The following is a 24,014-nucleotide window of genomic DNA, read 5'->3' as shown; positions in this document are numbered from 1 at the left end:
TACCAAATTCTAAAGAAAAGTCACGTTTTATTTTGGACAGAGAGTTCAGACTGTAAACAGTTACTTCACTTAGGCCTCTGTTAATAGCCAAAATAGGAAAAAGTTAAAGGCCCAGGTAAAGTAGACTATGGGGCTTTCCTGGTAGTTCAGATGGTAAAGAATCTGCCTGCAGTGCAGGAGACCTGGGCTTTGATCCTTGGGTCCAGAAGATCCCCTGGAGAAGGAAATGGCTGCCCACTCCAGTGTTCTTGCCTGGAAAACTCCATAGACAGAGCCTGGCAGGCCGCAGTCCATGGGGTCACAAAGAATCAGACATGACTGAGCAACTAACACAACAACAACAAAGTAGACTATAAAGTAAAAGGAAGTATTTGCTCAACCCCTGTGGTGGGGAAAGGTGGAGACTAAGGCCCTGTGTAATTTCATCATCATTAGCTACAACTCCTGGATGCCAAAACCCTCCTCCAGCTCTCCCCAGCTCTTTCCTCTTACATAGGAGTATATATAATCAGGAGGAAAGAATGGTCTTTCCACCTTTGGCCAGCATTTATTTTTTCTCTCGAGGTTTCAGAATATTTCCATTGCTGTATCCTTTATCACCCCCTATTCCTGTTCCCCAAAGACTTAACAGTACCTCTGTCTAGGTGTGATGTCACTGAGTCTAATCACTCTCCTGAAAGTCACAGCTGTTTCTGTTTCAAAGAGAAGCCTTTCTCTCTGTGTTATATACACTTTACTGAACTTTAGTAAACTTGAAATAAACTGGTTTAAGTGAATTAGAGCTACAAGATGGCTATTCTCTTTTTGCATCTAGGTTTGAATTAGCTATTCCATTAATTCCTCAGACCATTTGATTAGTCCCTTCCTTCTTTTTAAAAAATAGACTCTAGGCCTTGTGCTACAGAAATGAAGAGAAAAAAATCTTAATGGAGATCATAGTTTAGGTAAAAACAAACTGTCCATATAAATCTCAGTCAGACAGTAAATGAAGGGGGGTGTGTGATGGAGGTGTTAAGTGTATCTCTCTCTCTCTCTCTCTCTCTCTATATATATATATATATATATTTTTTTTTTTTTGGTAATTATATTTAATGTGAGCTGACTATGACAAAATGTGGTCCAATAGAGAAGGGAATGGCAAACCACTTCAGTATTCTTCCCTTGAAAACACCATGAACAGTATGAAAAGGCAAAAAGATAGGACACTGAAAGATGAACTCCCAGGTCACTAATGCCCAATATGCTACTGGAAATCAGTGGAGAAATAACTCCAGAAAGAATGAAGAGATGGAGCCAAAGCAAAAACAACACCCAGTTTCGGATGTGACTAGTAATGGAAGCAAGGTCTGATGCTGTAAAGAGCAGTATTGCACAGGAACCTGGAATGTCTGGTCCATGAATCAAGGCAAATTGGAAGTGGTCAAACAGGAAATAGCAAGAGTCAGTGTTGACATTCTAAGAATAAAAGCAAACTAAAATGGACTGGAATGGGTGAATTTAACTCAGATGACCATTATATCTACTACTGTGGGCAGGAATCCCTTAGAAGAAATGGAGTAGCCATCATGGTCAACAAAAGGGCCTGAAATGCAGTACTTGGATGCAGTCTCAAAAACGACAGAATGATCTCTGTTCGTTTCAAAGGCAAAACATTCCATATCATGGTAATCCAAGTCTATGTATGCCCCAACCAGTAACGCTGAAGAAGCTGAAGTTGAATGGGTTTATGAAGACCTACAAGACCTTTTAGAACTAACACCCAAAAAATACGTCCGTTTTATTATAGGGGACTGGAATGCAAAAGTAGGAAGTCAAGGAACATCTGGAGTAACAGGTAAATTTGGCCTTGGAATACGGAATGAAGCAGGGCAAAGGCTAATAGAGTCTTGCCAAGAGAACGCACTGGCTGGCCATAGCAAACACCCTCTTCCAACAACACAAGATAAGACTCTACACATGTATATCACCAGATGTTCAACACCGAAATCAGATGGATTATATTCTTTGCAGTCAAAGATGGAGAAGCTCTGTATTGTCAGCAAAGACAAGACTGGGAGCTGACTGTGGCTCAGATCATGAACTCCTTATTGCCAAATTCAGACTTAAATTGAAGAAAGTAGGGAAAACCACTAGACCATTCAGGTATGACCTGAATCAAATCCCTTACAATTATACAGTGGAAGTGAGAAATAGATTTAAGGGGCTAGATCTGATAGAGTGCCTGATGAACTATGGATGGAGATTCATGACACTCTACAGGAGACAGTGATCAAGGCCGTCCACTAAGAAAAAGAAATGCAAAAAAGCAAAATGGCTGTCTGAGGAGGCCTTACAAATTGCTGTGAAAAGAAGAAAAGCCAGAAGCAAAGAAGAAAAGGAAAGATACACCCATTTGAATGCAAAGTTCCAAAGAATAGCAAGGAGAGATAAGAAAGCCTTCCTCAGAGATCAGTGCAAAGAAATAGAGGAAAACAACAGAATGGGAAAGACTATAGATCTCTTCAAGAAAATTAGAGATACCAAGGGAACATTTCATGCAAAGATGGGCTCAAAAAAGGACAGAAATGGTATGGACCTAACAGAGGCAGAAGATGTTATGAAGAAGTGGCAGGAACACACAGAAGACCTGTACAAAAAAGATCTTCATGACCCAGATAATCACGATGGTGTGATCTCTCACCTAGAACCAGACGTCCTGAAATGTGAGGTCAAGTGGGCCTTAGGAAGCATCACTACGAACAAAGCTAGTGGAGGTGATGGAATTCCAGCTGAGCTATTTCAAATCCTGAAAGATGGTGCTGTGGAAGTGCTATATTCAATATGCCAGCAAATTTGGAAAACTCAGCAGTGGCCACAGGACTGGAAAAGGTCAGTTTTCATTCCAATTCCAAAGAAAGGCAATGCCAAAGAATGCTCAAACTACTGCACAATTGCACTCATCTCACACGCTAATAAAGTAATGCTCAAAATTCTCCAAGCCAGGCTTCAGCAGTACGTGAACCATGAACTTCCAGATGTTCAAGCTGGTTTTATAAAAGGCAGAGGAACCAGAGATCAAATTGCCAACATCCGCTGGATCATGGAAAAAGCAAGAGAGTTCCAGAAAAACATGTATTTCTGCTTTATAACTATGCCAAAGCCTTTGACTGTGTGGATCACAATAAACTGTGAAAATTTTGAAAGAGATGGGAATACCAGACCACCTGACCTGCCTCCTGAGAAATCTGAATGCAGGTCAGGAAGCAACAGTTAGAACTGGACATGGAACAACAGACTGGTTCCAAATAGGGAAAGGAATACGTCAGGGCTGTATATTGTCACCCTGCTTATTTAACTTCTATGCAGAGTACATCATGTGAAATGCCAGGCTGGAAGAAGCACAAGCTGGAATGAAGATTGCCAGGAGAAATATCAATAACTTCAGATATGCAGGTGACACCACCGTTATGGTAGAAAGTAAAGAGCCAAAGAGCCTCTTGATGACAGTGAAAGAGGAGAGTGAAAAAGTTGGCTTAAAGCTCAACATTCAAAAAACTAAGATCAAGGCATCCAGTCCCATCACTTCATGCCAAATAGATAGGGAAACAGTGGCAGACTTAATTTTGGGGGCTCCAGAATCACTACAGATGGTGACTGCATCCATGAAATTAAATGACGCTTACTCCTTGGAAGAAAGGTTATGACCAACCTAGACAGCATATTAAAAAGCAGAGACGTTACTTTGTCAACAAAGTTCCGTCTAGTCAAGGCTATGTTTTTCCAGTAGTCATGTATGGATTTGAGAGTTGAACCATAAAGAAAGCTGAGCGCTTAAGAATTGATGCTTTTGAACTGTGGTGTTGGAGAAGACTCTTGAGAGTCCCTTGGACTGCAGGGAGATCCAGCCAGTCTATCCTAAAGGAAATCAGTCCTGAATATTCATTTGAAGGACTGATGTTGAAACTGAAACTCCAATACTTTGGCCGCCTAATGTGAAGAGCTGACTCATTTGTAAAGACCTTGATGCCGGTAAAGATTGAAGGCAGGAGGAGAAGGGAATGACAGAGAATGAGATGGTTGGATGGCATCACCTACTAAATGGACATGAGTTTGAGTAAACTCCAGGAGTTGGTGATGGACAGGGAGGCCTGGCGTGCTGCAGTCCATGGGGTCGCAAAGAGTAGTACACGACTGAGCAACTGAACTGAACTGACTATGGCAAGCCAATTTCAGTTTTCTAAAAGGGCATATCATGTTAAATGCCCCCCCCCGCCCCCCGCTTATAATACTTCTTAAAAGTAAATGTCATGATTATATTGAGGTTCATTTTACATTAAGAGTAAAAAGAATAGGAAGCTACCTTCCCACTCCCAGTTCCACTTCCCACTGTAATTGTACCTGTTTTTAGTCTAGGCAGTGTTGCCTACCTCCGTCTCTTCAGTCTCAATTATTGTTCATTGTTAATTTTACATCATCAAGGTGGTTGCATTTTTTCTATAATTGTAATTTCTTTTACTTTATTTATAGGCCAGTTCTAAAACTTTTAAACCCAGATATTTATAATGTGATAATATAAATATTTACTATAGAACAAAGTTGAATGGCCTCACAGAATGAAATGAAATCCTGTGTACAATGGAAAATTTTCTAAATATCAAATTCTAGTGGATTCTCCTAGTTTTGTTTTTGTTTTTTTCAGTTTCTTTCTCTTCCAAGACCTATTCAATTCTATTGTCTTTTCAGTCCCGTGATTTTTTCCTTTAGATTCTTTTTTCGTTTGGTTAGCACTGTGGTCTTCAAAAGAAGTATCCACATAAAGGGATTTCACAAGATCATTTTAGGGGGTGTCAGAGTATATTAATAATTAAATTATTTTATTTTATCTGATTATTTTTAATTCTATTTGCTTTGTACTTAAATGTTAGTGTAATAATATGTTAACTTATAAATAGACGTGTGTGCTGAGAGCATATGGTTTTTTTTTACTCATCAAGTCATGTCATACAAAAATGTTTGGAGTTCATTGAGTAATTTTCAAAATAGAATGGCAAACTTGAAGTATTTGCTGTCTGAAAATGTGCTTTATTCAGCTTGCAAGTGAGGGCTACACTTCATTGCAGTGGCTTCTCTTGTCCCAGAGCACAGGCTCTAGGCACATGTGCTCAGTAGTTGTAGTTTGCAGGTCCTAGAGCATAGGCTTAGTAGTTATGGCACACAGGCTTTGCCATGAATCATGTGGAATCCTCTCAGACCAGGGATCAAACCTAATTCCCTTGCTTTGACAGATGGATTCTTAACCACTGGACCACCAGGGAAGCCCTGTTTCTGTTTTTATCCCCTTGAGGAGCACCTGTTGGGTCTCCTGTTGGAATATTGGATCTCTTCTATCTGATCTCCAGCTTCCTAACTTCTCTTATTTCCTATATTCTTTGCGTTTTTAGTTTGTCTGTTCAAGAGTAGTTTCCGTCAACTGTAACATTTTATTGTTTATCTTGCCCGTTGAATTTATTTTATCATTTACATTTTTAATTAACAAGAATTATTGTTTTATGACCATTTTTTCAAAGACTTATTCTTGTTTTATTTAAGTGTACCATTCTGTCTCCTAAATTGTCTCCATTTCCACCATGGTTATTTTGTTTTACAGTTTTGGACTGTTTCCCAAATGTCTGTTGTGATTTTTCTCCTTTAGTTTCCCTGCTAATCTTTTCCTATCTAATTGATTTTTCTGCTAATTTATCCCTGTTTATCTACCTTGAACTTCTCAAAATTTCTGATATACCAATATCATCCTTATTTTCCAGTCCTGTCATGACTTCATTGTTTTGTAAAAATGTGTTTTCATCTCATTGGAATATTGGGAAATAAAAGAGACAGGTAAGTGTGCTCACTTCACTGCCTTGAACTGTTTTCAGGGTTCCAGTTTGGCTATAGTATGTGATCCAGATGTCTAGAAATTAGAAAGATAAGAAAGCCATTTATCTATCACATGAGTTTGGCGGAAAGTATGAATCACCTTTGCTTTGTCTTTTCATTTCTTTGGTTTTGTGTGTGTGTGTGTGTGTGTGTGTGTGTGTGTGTGTGTTTTCTGTTAGTAACATGCTGGAAAGATTGTCTTTAAGAATTATTTAATATAAGCTTAGGCCTGAATCCAGGCAGCCAGGCAAGCATTGCCAAATTTTAGCATTATAATCCTGGGCAAATTACGTAAACCTCTCTGTACTCTATTTTACTCACCCATAACATTGGCAGAAGCAGTGATTACCCTCTTCATAGAGTTATTTTGGGAGTCAAATTAGACAAATACTTAAGCCTGGCATATATCAAGAGAAAGCCTTTACAAAATATTTATTCTTGATATTATTAGATTGCTTCTATTCAGGAAAAAGTTACACATTTTAGATAGCCCTTTCTACAAAGTTGGCTATGAAGTGGATTATTACGAAATAAATTTTCCCAATGATTTCTCTGTGTAATACTGAAAATGGATTTGCATATAAAACTTCCTCTGATCCATGAGCTATTCCCTCTTAGTAAGCACCTACTGGAATAATAGTAGGATCTTTACATGATTAGGCTCATCAGTTCGGTTCATTTCAGTCGCTCAGTCGTGTCCGACTCTTGGCAACCTTGTAAATCGCAGCACGCCAGGCCTCCCTGTCCATCACCAACTCCCGGAGTTCACTCAGATTCACGTCCATCGAGTCAGTGATCCATCCAGTCATCTCATCCTCTGTCGTCCCCTTCTCCTCCTGCCCCTAGTCCCTCCCAGCATCAAAGTCTTTTCCAGTGAGTCAACTCTTCGCATGAGGTGGCCAAAGTACTGGAGTTTCAGCTTTAGCATCATTCCTTCCAAAGAAATCCCAGGGCTGATCTCCTTCAGAATGGACTGGTTGGATCTTCTTGCAGTCCAAGGGACTCTCAAGAGTCTTCTCCAACACCACAGTTCAAAAGCATCAATTCTTCGGCGCTCAGCCTTCTTCACAGTCCAACTCACATCCATGCATGACCACAGAAAAAACCATAGCCTTGACTAGATGGACCTTAGTCAGCAAAGTAATGTCTCTGCTTTTGAATATACTATCTAGGTTGGTCATAACTTTTCTTCCAAGGAGTAAGCGTCTTTTAATTTCATGGCTGCAGTCACCATCTGCAGTGATTTTGGAGCCCCCAAAAATAAAGTCTGACACTGTTTCCACTGTTTCCCCATCTATTTCCCATGAAGTGATGGGACCAGATGCCATGATCTTTGTTTTCTCAATGTTGAGCTTTAAGCCAACTTTTTCACTTTCCTCTTTCACTTTCATCAAGAGCCTTTTTAGTTCCTCTTCACTTTCTGGGAGCTAATAATTAAACACTCAACTAATTGTATCATTTTTCTGTGTGTTTATTTCTGTAAAGGTATAATAAAAATGTATATTCTTCTGGTCTTCTTGACTATGTTCATAATTCCACTTCCCTCCCCACTCCCAAACTCTTGTCCCAAAACCCAGCTTCTTATTGTGACTTAAATGATCCCCTTTATCATTGATTTACCTGTTTTCTAAACTACAAACCTTGATATCATCCATAATTCCTCAAATCCTTATCATTTATACCTCTACTCTTCTGACTTCTTAAATCTTAAAGTTAGTTTTGCCTGTTGAAAGCTTAGAATGATTTTATACAGCATGTTTGACTTTTTTAGCTTAACTTTAGGAGATTCATGAGATTCATTCAGGCTGCATGTTGTAATAGATCATTCTCATTGCTGTATATTTCACTATATGAATGTACCACAGTTTATCCATTCTATTACCTATGAACATTTGGGTAGTTTTCGGCTTTTGGCAGTCACATGTGGATTATTGCTTTGTCTGTACTTATATCTAGGGCCAATCTATAAGCTGTCTTGTACACATATTTTGAAGAACATGTGAGTGTATGCTTTTGGTGGTGTACCTAGGAGTGGAATTGATGGGTTTCAAGGTATTTAGTTATTTAGCTTTAATAGATATTGCAGTTTTCCAAAGTAGCCCCTAAGTACCTGAATACATATATGTATGTTTGCATATGTATATATGTCATTAAGATTGTTCTTTCAGAAGCAAATTAAAGTCTCCCACTGTGATTATTTTTGAATCAATCATACTGCATACAGGTTTTATGATTGACCTTTTTTCACATTCTATTTCCCTCTTTATGTCTCCTAATGCTCTTGCTTTAAAATCTCTTTTATCCGATCCTAGTATAGCTGTACCTGATGTAAGTTATATATTTTGTCTGTCTTTTTAACCTAGATCTTTTTATACACTTATACATGCACAACTCTTATTGCATTTTGCTTTATTGTGTTTCACAGATAATGTGACATTTTTTGTTTTTGTTGTTTTTACAAATTGAAGGTTCATGGCAACCTGGTTTTGACAAACGACAGCATTTCTAGCAAGAAAATATTTTTAATTAATGTATGGACATTTTTTTTAACAGAATACTACTGCACACTTAATAAGCTACAGTATAGTATAAACATAACTTAGATGCACTGGGAAAGAAAAAAGTTCCTGTCACTCACTTGTGTTATTCACTTTATTGCAGTGGTCTAGAACCCTCAATATGTATGAGGGATGCCTATATTGAAGTCTTCTCCAAACAGCAAATACAGTTGACTCCTGAACAAAATGGAGATTAGGGACACCAACCTCCTAAGCAATTGAAAATTCTCATGTAACTTTATGCTCAGCCCTCCATATGTAGTTCCTCCATATCTATGGTTCTGAATCTGAGGCAAAGCCTGGATTCTTACTATACATTGTGGCTAGACTCAGCAAGTATTCTTGGGAAAAAAGTATCTGTATCTTGTCAGCTTGGCTTCAGATTATTCCCTCTTCTCTGGAATCTTGGGACCCTCTGTATTGATTGCTTGAGTAGCTCTTAAATGCCTCTGAATAGGTAGTTACTTTATTTTTATCCAGGTTTTTCTGCTACATAGCATAACTTAGTTCTCTTGCCAGCTATTTCATTATACCCAGAAGTAGAAGACCCCGTGATAGCCTCTAAGTACTTTCTGTATGCATGGATTATCTTGGTTATTACTAGTCTTAACCACCACTGCCTAAATTATCTTCAGCTGTCACCTGTGAAGTTTTCCTTGCTATGTGTCTGTTGTAGTAATCACGTTATGCTAAGTGTAAGTACTTTATATATTTATATATGTATATATAAACTGTCATGTTATCCACTCACCAACCATTGGGAAATGAGGTACTATAATCTTTTAATAGGTAAAAGAAAGAACCAGTATCTGTAAGATTACAGAATTCATGACAAAGCAGTGATTCATAGAACTCTTGCTGTTAAAATCTCTGCTATAGTTGTGGTCTTCTATAATTTGTTTGCTTCCTTTAGAACCCAGCTCAGGGACCACATCCTCCTGTCCTGAAGGTGCTCCATTATTAACTCTGTACCTTCCTCTATCATATTACCGTATTGAAAGTAATCACACATGTACCTGTCTTTCCTACTGTATTATAGTCTTCTCCAAAACAAGGACTACATGTTATTCATCTTTGTAGTACTTCCAAGTTCAACAACTAATTCCATTAGTCTGGAAGCTTGATAGCTAGCACAGTTAGGAATACTACACAGTTTTTGCAAATGACTCTCTTGAGAGTTTTTAAAAATAATCTAAATAAACTAAAGTACTTTATTCTCTAATAGTGGCTAATTTAGTCTCCATAGTTATAGAAGAGACTAATTTCATGAGACTTGCTTTGTGATAAGTGCTTTATTGTGGTGGTGTGGAACTGAATCCTTAATATCTTGAAGTATGCCTATGTATGCTAGTTAAAATGAGGTCCTTTAAGGCATATTCTTATCTTTTCCCATAGTCGTTAATATTTGTCCCAAGATAAATTTCTAGGATGAATCTGACCAAAAAAAATTTCCCCTTGATACTAGCTATAAAATTGTCCTAGAAAAGACTTGCCAGTAATGTTTATATGCTTCCCTGTAGTTTTCCTGGCTGTCCGAATTGATAGTTTAAAAGAATCTTGGACTATTCTGTAGTGAAAAATGGTATGGGTTTTTTTTTAATACTCTACTGATTACAAATGAATTACAAATTATAAATTCAACTCTCCCTCCCCCCCACACTCTGCTTTTAGCTGTTCTCCTGCAAATTGCTTCTTCATCTTTTCCTGAATTTTTTTGAAATAATTCTTAGTTGACAACCATCTAATTGGTTATCATGGACATCAAATAACACATAGGCATTTTTATACTTTTAAAATTAGAAGTTTATGATTAGCATAATTTCCTTTCCTTTTTGCCAGAAATTTTACCATAAAAAAATGAGAAGGGAAGTTATTAAAATGTTAAATATATTCCCACAAGAAATGTATGAGAGTGCCTATCTTTAAACTCTTACCTTTTTTTTTTTCTGGATTATTACGCTAATGCTAGGTTAAAACATGGCTTCTTAATTTAGTTTTAATTTATACTACTATAATTATGAATGAAGTTCTTTTTCTGTGAATTAATTTGTATTCTTTACTTTTTTCTTTCTAATTTTTAGGAAATCATTAAATATTAGGGAAATTATCCCCTTTTTGTGCTCTATGTTTTGTTGGTTTGTTGATTTCAAGATTGGTCATGGTGGCTTATTAGCTTGCTTCAGAATCACTGGCAAAAGTATTGACTAGGATCGGGCTCTTTTCACATGGGTAAGTCAATAATCATTGCCCTTTTGGTACATTTATTAACTGTGAATTTTCTTAGAAATATCCAACTCATATTTCTGCTCCTGTTTCTGCCTTTAGCCCAGTAGACGACAGTGGTAGTTTTACTAGAATGGGGCTAGCCAGGAAAGTCAGAGCTTTGCTGCCGGATGAGGTGGACTTGATCTGGGGCCAGGAGAGGGTGGGAAGACTATGCCTTTGTCAACTAAAAGTAGCAAACTTGGTTTGAAAGAAAGGGGACAGCCTGCAGCTTTGCAAACCAGGCCAAAAAAAAAAAAAAAGAATGAAAAGCCAAACAGGTATCAGCAACAACTACACAATATGATAGAGATAGATACTGCAGTGAAGTCCTAGCAAGTTACTAAGAAGAAAACAGCCAGGCATAGCAAAATAAATCATAATGCAGAGTTGCTGCAGTCCAGCTTTCAGCTAGGTATTATGAGATGTGCAGAGGAACTGGAAACCATGATACATATTCAGGGAAAAAAGCAGAAGCCAGACATAAAGCTACATGTTGTGCAGTTGAATTTCTAGATAGCATATAACTATGGGGAACACATTAGTGGCTCCCTAAATTTGGGAGTGGGAAGGACTTTTGGGGATACTGGAAGTACTCTAAAACTATATGAATGCACAGCTATATAACTAAACTCACTAAAAATCATTGATCTATACATTTAAAGTAAGTGAGTTTTGTGATATGTAAATTATACCACAATAAAACTGTTTAAATGTGGAAGAGGAACCAACATCTTTAAAACAACTACTCTTATTAGTGATCTCAGCTCCCTGTTGTGACTGTCAGTCTGCTGTTCTGTTTTCAAACGTAAATAACCAATTGTAGTTTATAAAAGTAATTGAAGACAACAACTGGAGGTACTTCATTAAGAGAAGTACCTAATTTTTATGTAGAAGTGAATAATTGTTAAAGTGACAGTGTACAATACTCTTAAATTATGTATTCACTTTTCTTTGAGGCACTCTTGACTACCTCCAACCATTTATCTTCTCTCTTCTTGCTTCATTAAGGAGCATCTTCACCTTCACTCTTCTTCACCTCTCCTTTAATGGTCGTCGTGACTTACAAGTGCTCCTCATAGAACATTCCCAGTGTTATCATCCTGACTTTCTTGTCTGGCTACTTTGCTGGTTCCCTAGTTTATTGCGTTGTGCTGCAAGTATGTGAACGATAGGAATTCTTCCGTATGTGAGGAACCTATATAAATAACATTTGGGTCAGTATTTAGTATAGATGCTATTATTGAAAGGGGAAATAATTTAATCATAAAGGAATAAAAACCTGACATAGTGTAGAATCTTTTTGCTACAGCCCCTTTCTCCTTAGAACTCTGTAATAGTTAATCCTCTTTTCTATATGTATTCAACAATGATAAGAAGAATGGGGGCATCTTGATTCTTGTTCCTTTAATGAAACATGATACTCAGAGCAAATATTCTGCATTTTGAGTGAAATCCTTCCCTTTTTCCCTTCAGTAGTTTCTTCTTATAGGACTCATATGGTTTTCTTTGTGCATAATTATTCTTAAATGAAAAAGAGTTCTCCAGACTTGAATCTTTGTACTAGAATGTAATCTTGAAACCATCCATACCCCTGAAAGTACAATAATTATGTATATCTTTTGGATTTTGCTTCTTTCTTTTATAGACTTTTCCAAATTGGAAAGCATCATCTAGTTACTAATGTCCTGGCCAGGTTATGATGATTAATTGTGTGTCCAAACGGATATAGTTCAAGAACAGCTAATTGGGAAGAAATTTTATGATACAGTAGATGTTATCTGGTAGGAAACACTGATGTGGACAGTCTTATCAGAGAACCTGTGTGTCTGAGATAGAGGTAGAGTTCTGTGAAATATAATTCTTCAGCATTGCCTGGTTAGGTCACATTCTTTGTTTATAGTTGATCAAAGCTTTGGGCTCTGACAGATGAGTAACTGATATTTGTAGTTTCCAGGGCTGTTCTAACTTGCTAACCCTTTTGATTTTCACATATATGTCAATAGAAAGGTGAAGGAAAGTGAATCAAATATTCAGTGCTGTCAGTAAGTTTCCATGTGATTTTTATGTTTATGATCTTGCTGTTACAGTATTTTATTTTTGATTTGTGATAATTTTAAGTATGCCTTTGTAAAATAGCTTCGATAAGTATTTCATTTAGATTCAAATATTACATGGCATAAAGGCTTATGATTTATTTCTTAAAAATTATTTTTCATTAATTTAAATGAAATCACATTTCCTCATAATGTAATTTGAGAAAGTAATTGTTTTATGACTGTTTAAATGCTTCTTCCCTCTTGATTTAGTTAAACTTAGTGATTATTAAATGAAACTTCTTTTCTTTGTAGTAAAGTACTCACCTGTGTGGGATATTGCATACATCTTAGAAGACTGCAATAAAGTGGCAATGTCACGGGAACCCACCCCACCTCTCTCTGGAGATATGTCTATCGGTCCTATAGCAGAAAGCTGGTGTTATACACAGGTACATGTTATTAAAAAATGACTTACTTTATGCTAGATATTGTATACTATTTTGAGAATATTATGAAGCACTTCAGCATTGTTATTAGAAGTGTTAGGAGATGAGTCATAGGATGTTCAACATGTGACAAGTCAAGAATGTAAAGGTCATCATCATAAAAGTCCTTTTCTGAATGTTCCAGGTTAAAGTAGTAAAATTTTCCTACATGTGGACCATTAATAACTTCAGTTTTTGTCGAGAAGAAATGGGTGAAGTGTTAAAAAGTTCAACATTCTCATCTAGCCCCAGTGACAAAATGAAATGGTAAGATTTTTGGTTTTTTCGGATATTTGTTTTTGATGTAATCATTAGCACTTTATAGTTTCATCGTTACAGTTTCTAAATGGATATTTGTCAGATTTTGCATTTGATTTATAATAAGTTCCTAGTAGTATAGAGAATTATAAAGAACTGTGAGAATATTGACAGGAGATCTGTTGTATTATGTAGATTATTTAACAGATGATTTCAGTATTGCGTCTCTCTTGAATGTTTAAACTATTATCTTCCTCCATGTGAGCCTGTTGTTTTATTTTAGGTGCCTGAGAGTAAATCCAAAGGGATTAGACGATGAAAGTAAAGACTACTTGTCCTTATATTTGCTTTTAGTCAGCTGTCCAAAAAGTGAAGTTCGAGCAAAATTCAAATTTTCCCTTCTGAATGCTAAAAGGGAAGAAACAAAAGCAATGGGTAAGTGATTTCCAAACTGACTGAAAGGCATCTTTATGTAACTGTGTAGATGTACTGTGACTTTTGCACTTTTACCTAGAAAAATTAAGGATTTTTTTCCCCTAAAATCTGCTTAATCAAAAATGTTTCATTTTGGCTGGTAATCTTAAATGCCAGGGTAAAGTTACAGTTGTTTTACTAAGTCTTCATAAGACATGTAAAATTAGTTTTAAATCATATTAAAATTTAAATTTTTCATGTCCTAAAATGACATTCATTTTTCTCTTGTAAGAAAAGCTGCTATTAGGACAAGGTACCTGGTTCAGTGCCTAGCATATATAATAGGTGTTCAGAAAGCATTTCTTTTTCTTCCTTGCCATTTTTGCCAGATAATAAAATCTAAAGAACAATGTGAAAGATATTTCAATGCCCTGATATTTTGTCACTGTAATTTTTTTGAGCAGTGGACTAAACAGTGACTGAAAGGAAATGGTTTTTCTTAGTCTTAGAACCTGTTAAATTCAGTTCAAGCCTCTGAATTATAGCCAGCTGAAACTGTAGCCTGGCACTTCATAGTAAAAGATCATTGTAGAAAATGTACAGTGTATATAGTAGGAAAATATATTGTACATTAAATATTAAGTGATTTCTAGAAGGGATTAACAAAATCAAGTAACATCATTACAAAAAAACTCTCCAAAACACATTTTAAATAATATATCTCCTTGCTGAAGTAATACATGGTTTCACATGTATTTTTATAATTCTGACATGTAAGATAAAATAATGTCTTAGTTCAGGCTGCTGTAAGAAAGAAGCATAAGACTGGGTGGCCTGTAAGCAACAGACATTTATTTCTTACAAATCTAGAGGCCAAGAATCTAAGGTCAGCGTTCTAGCATGGTCAGATTCTAGTGAAGACTCTACTTACAGACCTGCCAACCTTGCATTGTGTCTTCACATGGTGGAAAGGACTTCGGAGCATGTGGGGTCTCAATTCATGAGTCCCATTCATGAGGATCTCTACCCTCACAATCTCATCTAATCCCAGTCATTGGCCTCGTAATACCATCACACTATGGGTAGGGTTTCAACATAAAACTTTTAATGGTATACATTTAGTCCATAAAATGGAGTATCTCAATTAGATATATCACTGGTTTTCTACCTTCAATTTGTGTAGTAATAGTGAATACTTTCTATAAAGGACCTTGTTTATTTCATAATATATAGTTATTTACCAGTATATATAAGGCATAAGAAACATATACTTTAGACATTTATTAAATATTTTACCGATCACACTAAAACCATCTTGTGGACCTTGATGAAAATGGTTTCTAGAGGTAATGGGATTATGTTTAAAGACCTAAGAAATGATCTAGGGACTTTTCTTTAGCTTTTTTCTCCAGTTAATGGGTTTTTCTCTAGTTCCATAAAACTTATATCAGTGGGATGGGTATCCCAGGAAAGCCCATCCTTTTTTAAAGGAAGAAGCAAGAAATTAATATTTCTAATGTGTTTTGATCCTACTTTATTATTAAAGGGCTTAGATTGTTTGAAAGATCTCTTACTTGAGATTTGATCTGGCTTTTCTTCTACTTAGATATCTAGGAATCTGGAAGTGAGCTCGTTGATAATTAACCAGAATTTGTGGTAGTACTGTGAAATGATCTGGTTCTAGCTAGTGTAACTCCTACCATTTTACTTATGAAAACACATATCTGTAATTTTTATGATAGATGTATTTGTCAAGTCCTATTTTTGCACATTCACTTAATTGTTATTATTAGCAGAATGTTTCTTGAATACTTGTTTTATTTAAACTTATATTGTGTTTTCCACCAGAAAGCCAAAGAGCATATCGATTTGTACAAGGAAAGGACTGGGGTTTTAAAAAATTCATTCGAAGAGATTTTTTGCTTGATGAAGCTAATGGTCTTTTACCAGATGACAAGCTTACATTATTTTGTGAGGTGGGTACGTTTTTTTATTCAAGGAACTCAGTGTTTGATTATATTTAGTAGTAAAGCAAAAATATGCACTAGAACAATATTGATTGCACTTTTTAAATCAACTAACTGGTATAATTGGTAAGGTTTTATATAAATATTCTAAAAGTAAAAGCTGACAAGGTCTTAGAAATCAGTATAGTAGCCAGCCTGAAAAAAGTCCTATCATTAGCTATAAATTGTTTATACAATTATACTATCACATACTTTCCTCATACAAAGACTCTGGATGTATATGACTTTATATGAAAATTTTTAAATATCTTCTTCATTCTGAATAATTCTAAATGGTCAGCATTTTTTGTTATATTCAGATTGATGATATTAAATATAGTGGCTTGTCAGTTTGAATCCATACTTGCATGGTAGTGAAAGTGCCTGAGAAAAGATTGGGAAGCTTTTTGTTCGTTTATTCAAACAGATGTTAGCATTATAAATAATGGCATCTCAAAATTTTTAAGCTATACCTTTGTTGACAAATGTATGATATAATTATATGCATGAAATGCCTTCTTTTGAAAGTTGCTAGCATTGGCCCCTTCCAATAATTTACACTTATGATTTGTCTTAATTTGAGGCTTGAACTAGCTTCTGTAATTGTTATTACATAGCTTTATCTATATGAATTGTTGAAATGATAGGGTAACCTCAACATTAAATATATTTCAGTAGATTATTGTAGACAGATGAGTGTCTTAAAAGCACAATAACTTACTTAACTGCTACTGAATTAGCTTGACGCTTCTTATAGAAAATGTGTAAAATTTCTTGGCAGGATTACAAACTAATTATATGTCATTATGCTGTGTCAGAAGAATAATTGAAATATGGCCCCTGAGACCACATAGTGCAAATAAAATTCATCTTATTTTCACTTAGACAAGTTAAATGAACTATAAGATGAATTTGTTATGAATACTATTATTTGGTTGATAATGCACATAGCACAAGTGTCTTGAGCAGAGCTTATCATTAAATAATTTGATAAAAATATAGACTAAAGCATTTGTTGCCAATAGAGAAATATTCTAAGTAGTATTCTGAATAATTATAGGGTGTGTTATTTAAGCATTCTTTTTTCAGAATTTTAGTAGTTATCCTAAATTTCAACATATTAATTTATTTTAATCACATAATCATAGAATTTAAAGGACATTAAAGGCTATGTAATCCAGTTAAGGAAAAAAAAATGTACCTACTGCAGCTAAAAGTCTTTTTGTGAATTTTAAGAAAATGTTTCTGTTTTTAGAATTGAAATATTGTTTACTAAAGTATGCTTCCCTAAGTATATTTTATTGGAACCTAGACAACTAAAAAATTCAGAATGAAGGCTGAAACTAAGATTTATTTTGATACATGTTTTTGAAGTGTATTTTTTATCCACATGCTTAATTTTAGATGCTAGTCACCTCCTAAAAATACAACCCACCAGTGACATACATTTTAAGTTGATCACATTTAGTATTAGATACTATAATAGATACCTTTACTGATACAGACATTCATACCTTGGGCACTGTTTTTAATATAGGTGGGCTTTGAACAAACTTTCCTCACGCCCTCCACCGTTTCTTCCATACCTCTCATTGATGCCCTTCCTTCTACAGCATCTCCAGCACTGCTTGCAGAAGAGGAGGAAGCATTGCACTGCCCTACCTAAAGAACTGCCTCCTCCCCCTCCCCTGCAAGTGGTGCTGTAGACAGGTAAGGCAGTTTGGTGCTACCCTTTTGTGCAAGACATAAGTAATCTTGCAAGTCCTATGAATCAAGTAGCCAGAGCTAGAAATTTCTGTCAGTGTAAACAATTCTTTCTGCCTCTTCTTTTCCAAAGTGATGCAGAAAACAGGAATTGAAGAATAAGTAGGAAAAATAAAAAATTGGTTAGCTAAATTTATCTTTTGCAGTCCAACAGATTTTAGTCTCAATCTGTAGACCCATGCTAGCCTGTGGTATACAGAAGACTATATACAGACAGATAATATAGGTAATGAATTTTTCATAAAATTAATTCATTTAGAACTTTTTTTCCTCTTATTTTTCTGTCACGAAGTTACCCTTTCTGTTTAAATATACTTTTGGTAATGGATGGGAGTTGTGTTTTATCCTCTAAAAATAACAAAATGGAAAATTGACAACCATATTTCTATCATCCAGTTTCTAAAAAAGGATACCTATATTTGAAAGCCAGAAAGTCTAAGACCCACTATTCAGGAAAATGATATGAAATTGGACTACTTAGAAGTTTCTCATTTTGGAGCCAGTGTGAGGGATGGTTCAATAGTTGATTAGAGCATCAAATTTGTAGTACTATGCACCTTTGTAAATTCCTAGCTAGTCTTTACAATTTGTTTAGAGAATCGAGAAAGTTTTAAAAATAGGAACCAGTAGTCACCTTAATTGCACACTAGAGGAGACCCAGATTTCTAGGACAGTCATAGCTGATTAGAGCCTGCACATGTTCATCTTTAGTCTGAATTATATCCTCAGAGTTGAGCCAAAAGCAAATTTGAAAAAGAGCTGTCAAATGGGTTTGAGGTATTACTTTGCAGCATTTGTCAGTTTTGAGTGTTGTACATTTGTCATTTTATTTTTAAAAGAACAACCACTTCAGAAAAGAATCTCAGCCTTTCTTCTGAATTTTTTTTTACTCTTAAGTTCATAAGAATGTCATAAGAATGTTCATTACCTATATTTGAATATGTATTAGAAAAAGCTAAAATTTTACCAATTTTGTGATTATAGGTATTAGAAAAAATAATCATCACAACTCATTGCATAACAGTTTAATTAGATCATTAATTTCTGCTCTATAGTCCCTTGAATACTCTTCAGAGTGTATGAAATATTCTGTCTTAAAATTTGTGGCTGCTGTGATAATTATATGTAGATGTGTATGCCAATAATATAATTTCTTCTGAATTATGATTATATAGTCAAATATAACATCAATGTCTACAAAATATCTTTTTTTAAACCTTTTCCTTCTATCACCTGATTTTTGTGGAACTTTCACATTAAATATATTGTTTTGAGTTAGGATAATTAAACAATAAATAGAACTTAAGAAATCCTTTCCTAAGTTTAAATATGATCATATTCTTATGACTTCACTACATGCTACATACTTTATGCAAGTAATTGAACTGTTCAATTCACTCCAGCTTTTGCTCACTGGAAGTTACAAGAGCAGTGCTGATATGAACAAGTAAATAGTGTCTTTGTGACCCTTGACTAAACCCTGAATAGTGATACCAGTATTTTTTATTTAAGTATCATTAAGTTATAATGTATGATATAACAACAATCAGGTAAGAATTAGTGAAGATTTTTCCCCTGTTTTGTAATTTGTAAAATTTTAGAAACAATTTGAATAATTAAGTTAATAGAAGAATTTTATTGGAGGACTTATTTGTATGCATAATGTCTTAGCTCTTGTATTTGAAAAAACTTCTTACAAGATTGTTGCAATAAATCCCTTTAGAACCATAACTGCATTAAGTATTAATACTGCTGCTGCCGCTGCTAAGTTGCTTCAGTCGTGTCCGACTCTGCGACCCCATAGACGGCAGCCCACCAGGCTCCCCCGTCCCTGGGATTCTCCAGGCAAGATCACTGGAGTGGGTTGCCATTTCCTTCTCCAATGCATGAAAGTAAAACGTGAAAGTGAAGTCACTCAGTTTTGTCCGGCTCTTAGCGACCCCATGGACTGCAGTCTACCAGGCTCCTCTTTCCATGGGATTTTCCAGGCAGGAGTACTGGAGTGTGTTGCCGTTGCCTTCTCCTACTGTATAGTACAAAGAATGCTTAAACAGGGAACCTGGGAATGTAGGTCTAGTCTTCCTCTGATACTGACTAGCAGTGGATTTAGGACACTTCAGTTATCTTCTCTGGATCTCACTTTTTCAAATTTTTTAACAAAATAAGGTGATTGGATTAGATGATTTTTATGGCATATGATTTCAAAAAGATTAATAAAATCAGAAAAACAAAATGGCTAATGAGAATATCCTCAGAAAATAAAGCTTCTTTTTTTAGAAGTGTCTGTTCATTCATATGAAATAGATGTTATTACATCTAGGTGAGTAGGGACTAATGAGCCTTAATATTCTCAAGCATTTTATGTTAGACTATTATACTTTCTTAGCATATTAGTAATTTGGTCCATTTTATCCATTTCTAGTGTACAATTTCTACATAGTTTATTTGTCCATCTACATATCTACTATTAATTAAAGAAAACCTTATGAAATATGGCTTTAAATTAATAGTCATCTATTGCTGTATAACAAACAACCACAAAACTTAGCAGTTTAAAACATATAACCAAAACAGCATTTTTTGTGAAAGATGGTTCATGTACTCTGAAACATTTGCTTTCCTAGTTGAAGTAGTATTTTCTTCCGCTTATTAAATATAATATAAAATTTCTAGTAATATTAATAGTGTATTCCTGTTCTTAAAGTTTGTGCCAAACTTAGTGCTGTTTTAAGATTTCATTCAAAATATAGTCATCTTTCAGTTCAGTTCAATGAGAAATAATTTAATCCATATTATGTTGGGCTCCATGTAAAAGCAGTGTTTTAATCATCAGTTCAGTTCAGTCGCTCAGTCGTATCCGACTCTTTGCGACCCTGTGAATCACAGCACGCCAGGCCTCCCTGTCCATCACCAACTCCCGGAGTTCACTCAAACTCATGTCCATCGAGTCGGTGATGCCATCCAGCCATCTCATCCTCTGCCGTCCCCTTTTCCTCCTGCCCCTCCCAGCATCAGGGTCTTTTCCATTGAGTCAACTCTTCGCATGAGGTGGCCAAAGTATTGGAGTTTCAGCTTTAGCATCAGTCCTTCCGATGAACACCCAGGACTGATCTCCTTCAGAATGGACTGGTTGGACCTCCTTGCAGTCCAAGGGACTCTCAAGAGTCTTCTCCAACACCACAGTTCAAAAGCATCAATTCTTCAGCACTCAGCTTTCTTCACAGTCCAACTCTCACATCCATACATGACCACCAGAAAAACCGTAGTCTTGACTAGATGGACCTTTGTTGGCAAAGTAATGTCTCTGCTTTTTAATATGCTATCTAGGTTGGTCATAACTTTCCTTTCAAGGAGTAAGCATCTTTTAATTTCACAGCTGCAGTCACCATCTGCAGTGATTTTGGAGCCCCCCAAAATAAAGTCTGACACTGTTTCCACTGTTGGTTTTAATCATACCAACTTTTATTTATTGATTATTTCATAGGTAAATTAAAGGTCTTCGAATCAAACTAGGTTATATTTTTCTTACTGGTTTTTTAAATGAAAGATTTCCATAAACATTAATAATTAACATTGTTTTGTGAGAATTCTTATACTTTAAAATTTAAATCACTATTACTGGATATTTAAGTCAGTGTTATTAGCATTGAAACATGTAGGGACAACACTTAAAATGCCGCCCAAATTGCATATTATAGTCTGTAGTTTTAAACAACATTTTAAAATATTCTAAAATGTCATAAGTGTTATGCTGTGTTTATTATGTGTTTAATAAACTTTAAATGTTGATAGTTTTGTAATGTGAGGAAATAAAAGAAAATTAAATTTCTTTCTCCTCACAAAAGTATTTTCTCCTATTTGAATTTGGAATCATATTATGGCTTTTTGTTGTTGTTGAGAAATAGTTTTGTGATTAGTTTAATAACTGAGCATTCTCAGGAATCAGTAAGCCATTTATTTATGTAAAATGTCACTTAAAATTGTCTAATTTGTTTCAATTTTTTTTTCTGTGTTATTTCTCTCCTTTAATTTGTCGCTTTAAATTCAGTTCCCAAATGTTAGCATTTTTGATAAGGAGTACACTGAATTTTCTATATGATTTTAATGATAAAGTTTAGGTTGAAACTTAGTAGCTAACTACTGATATTAATTTATGAAAGTATTTTTTCTTGCTGTCCCTTTTTTTATTAGGTGAGTGTGGTCCAAGATTCAGTAAATATATCAGGACATACTAATACAAATATGTTAAAGGTGCCTGAATGCCGACTAGCAGAAGATTTAGGTAATCTCTGGGAAAACACAAGATTTACAGATTGCAGTTTTTTTGTGAGAGGACAAGAATTTAAAGCTCATAAATCTGTTCTTGCAGGTACTTTCTACTTTTGAGTAATACATTACATTTCTTTCATAAATTTTTGCTTTAAATAATGATGCTTAATCTTGTTACAGCTCGATCCCCAGTTTTTAATGCCATGTTTGAACATGAAATGGAAGAAAGCAAAAAGGTAAACCTTGTTTAAAGGGCTCACATCTAATTTATATACATGTAGAATATTGGAATGTATATTTTAAAAGTAACAGTGCATGTTCTTATTGTTAGGATTTTAGAAAGAAATAAGAGGATGGGGTGAAATGGGTTCTATAGTAGAAAAATACATGTAGCTTAATGTGGGCTAACATTCCAAATAACAGCTATTGCTATTGTGGCATGTCACAATAGCAAAATAAGTGGATAGTTGTTACTAAAAAAGGATAACTATCTGAAAGGACTGTTGTGATGCATACCTATTTGAGAGTTCTCCAGTTAAGGTGTATATTCTTTCTAGACTTTTGAGTTGATTTTGGAATTTTTTTTCTAGAACAGAAACAATTCCTATATTCTTTTTACCACTATAATAAGAGTAAGTGTATTATATTTAATAAAGGACATAAATTGTGTTATTATTAGTCTACTTGAACTGTAATACTACCCATTTGGTTTTCCCAGATATTTCTCTTTTATCTGCCATTTTGAAATGTAGTCAGACTAAAGACCAGAGATAGATTTTTGCTGGTGGTATTACATGTGAGCCTTATTGCTCCAACTGGGCAACTCCTTCCTAAGTTTATTTACGTGGCTCAGCTTTCTCATCTTTGCAGAACTAGAGAAACCAAAAAAGTTAATAGCCATCTTCCTCTAAGGTAGAGGTCAGAAACTGAATAAAGATTTAGTTTGGCCTTACAGATTTGGTGTTTTTTTTTTAATTTGTATTTGACTTTTTAACTGAGAAACTGGGGTTTGTATTTCTACATGGTAGTGCTTGACTTGTTATGCTTCTTCTTAGACCTGCCTGCTTAACTTTGAAAATACACTTTAATGAATATTTGAGTTGTACATTGCTTAAGTGCTGATTCGGGGCTTTTAAACTATTGTTAGTTTTGCTCTGGTCCATTGTCTATGTGCTTTTTTTTGAAATATAACATTTTCTGTGTTTTCAATACCAGAATCGAGTGGAAATAAATGATGTAGACCCTGAGGTTTTTAAAGAAATGATGAGATTCATTTACACAGGGAAAGCACCAAACCTTGACAAAATGGCTGACAACTTGTTGGCAGCTGCAGACAAAGTAAGTAATTAGGTCTTAAAGAGCTGAAAAATGTCCTCAAGCTTGACATATCTAGAAAGCTATCATCAAATGAGAACCCTCAATAACTTGAAGTATTGAATTAATTGATACTAATTGTGGATGCCTCTTGAGTATTATGAAATAACACAGTGGGATAATATGGAAATGAAAAAATTTTAAATCAAGAAGACATAAAAGTATCTTGAGCTGATTTAGAATATATGGAACAAATGGAATGTTAACTTCAGACTCAGTTTTTTTTTGTTTTTTGTTTTTTTTAATTTTAAAATCTTTAATTCTTACATGCGTTGCCAAACATGAACCCCCCCTCCCACCTCCCTCCCCATAACATCTCTCTGGGTCATCCCCATGCACCAGCCCCAAGCATGCTGTATCCTGCGTCAGACATAGACTGGCGATTGGATTCTTACATGATAGTATACATGTTAGAATGCCATTCTCCCAAATCATCCCACCCTCTCCCTCTGAGTCCAGAAGTCCGTTATACACAGTTTTGAGTGTATCTTTACTCTGTTTTATGAGAACACACAGTAGTGCGTATAATTTATTGCAGTTTTGAGATAGTCTTAAGATACAGTGCATGACGTTCATCTATAAAAAAGGAAGAAAATATTGTGTATTTTTTCTAACTTAACCCTGTATTCATAGATTTATTTTTTAATATAGGATGTAGAGAAAAAAAATCTTATTTTATAATGTTCTTTT

General features: G+C 35.1%; 1 protein-coding gene across 10 annotated transcripts in view; it reads left to right on the top strand.

Moving 5' to 3' along the window:
* SPOPL (speckle type BTB/POZ protein like) overlaps positions 1 to 24,014 on the top strand; it is a 52,880-nt gene that overhangs the window by 18,411 nt on the left and 10,455 nt on the right. For 2 of the 10 annotated variants that reach the window (XM_069574427.1, XM_069574425.1), the window contains exons 2-9: positions 10,535 to 10,682; positions 13,067 to 13,203; positions 13,385 to 13,506; positions 13,781 to 13,932; positions 15,760 to 15,887; positions 21,873 to 22,050; positions 22,131 to 22,186; positions 23,166 to 23,288. In XM_069574427.1, coding sequence (XP_069430528.1) covers positions 10,679 to 10,682; positions 13,067 to 13,203; positions 13,385 to 13,506; positions 13,781 to 13,932; positions 15,760 to 15,887; positions 21,873 to 22,050; positions 22,131 to 22,186; positions 23,166 to 23,288 — 900 coding nt within the window. In that variant the 5' untranslated portion in view covers positions 10,535 to 10,678. Of the gene's footprint in view, positions 1 to 5,783; positions 5,857 to 10,534; positions 10,683 to 13,066; positions 13,204 to 13,384; positions 13,507 to 13,780; positions 13,933 to 15,759; positions 15,888 to 17,530; positions 17,628 to 21,872; positions 22,051 to 22,130; positions 22,187 to 23,165; positions 23,289 to 24,014 lie in introns of those variants that run through there. The other 8 variants (XM_069574430.1, XM_069574428.1, XM_069574431.1 and 5 more) reach the window with 6 other exon arrangements.

This window comes from Ovis canadensis, chromosome 2 (assembly GCF_042477335.2).
Source record: "Ovis canadensis isolate MfBH-ARS-UI-01 breed Bighorn chromosome 2, ARS-UI_OviCan_v2, whole genome shotgun sequence".
In the NCBI taxonomy this organism is placed as follows: domain Eukaryota; kingdom Metazoa; phylum Chordata; class Mammalia; order Artiodactyla; family Bovidae; genus Ovis; species Ovis canadensis.
The sequence above is the reverse complement of the archived record's forward strand: the minus strand, read 5'-3'. Positions and strand labels throughout refer to the sequence as shown.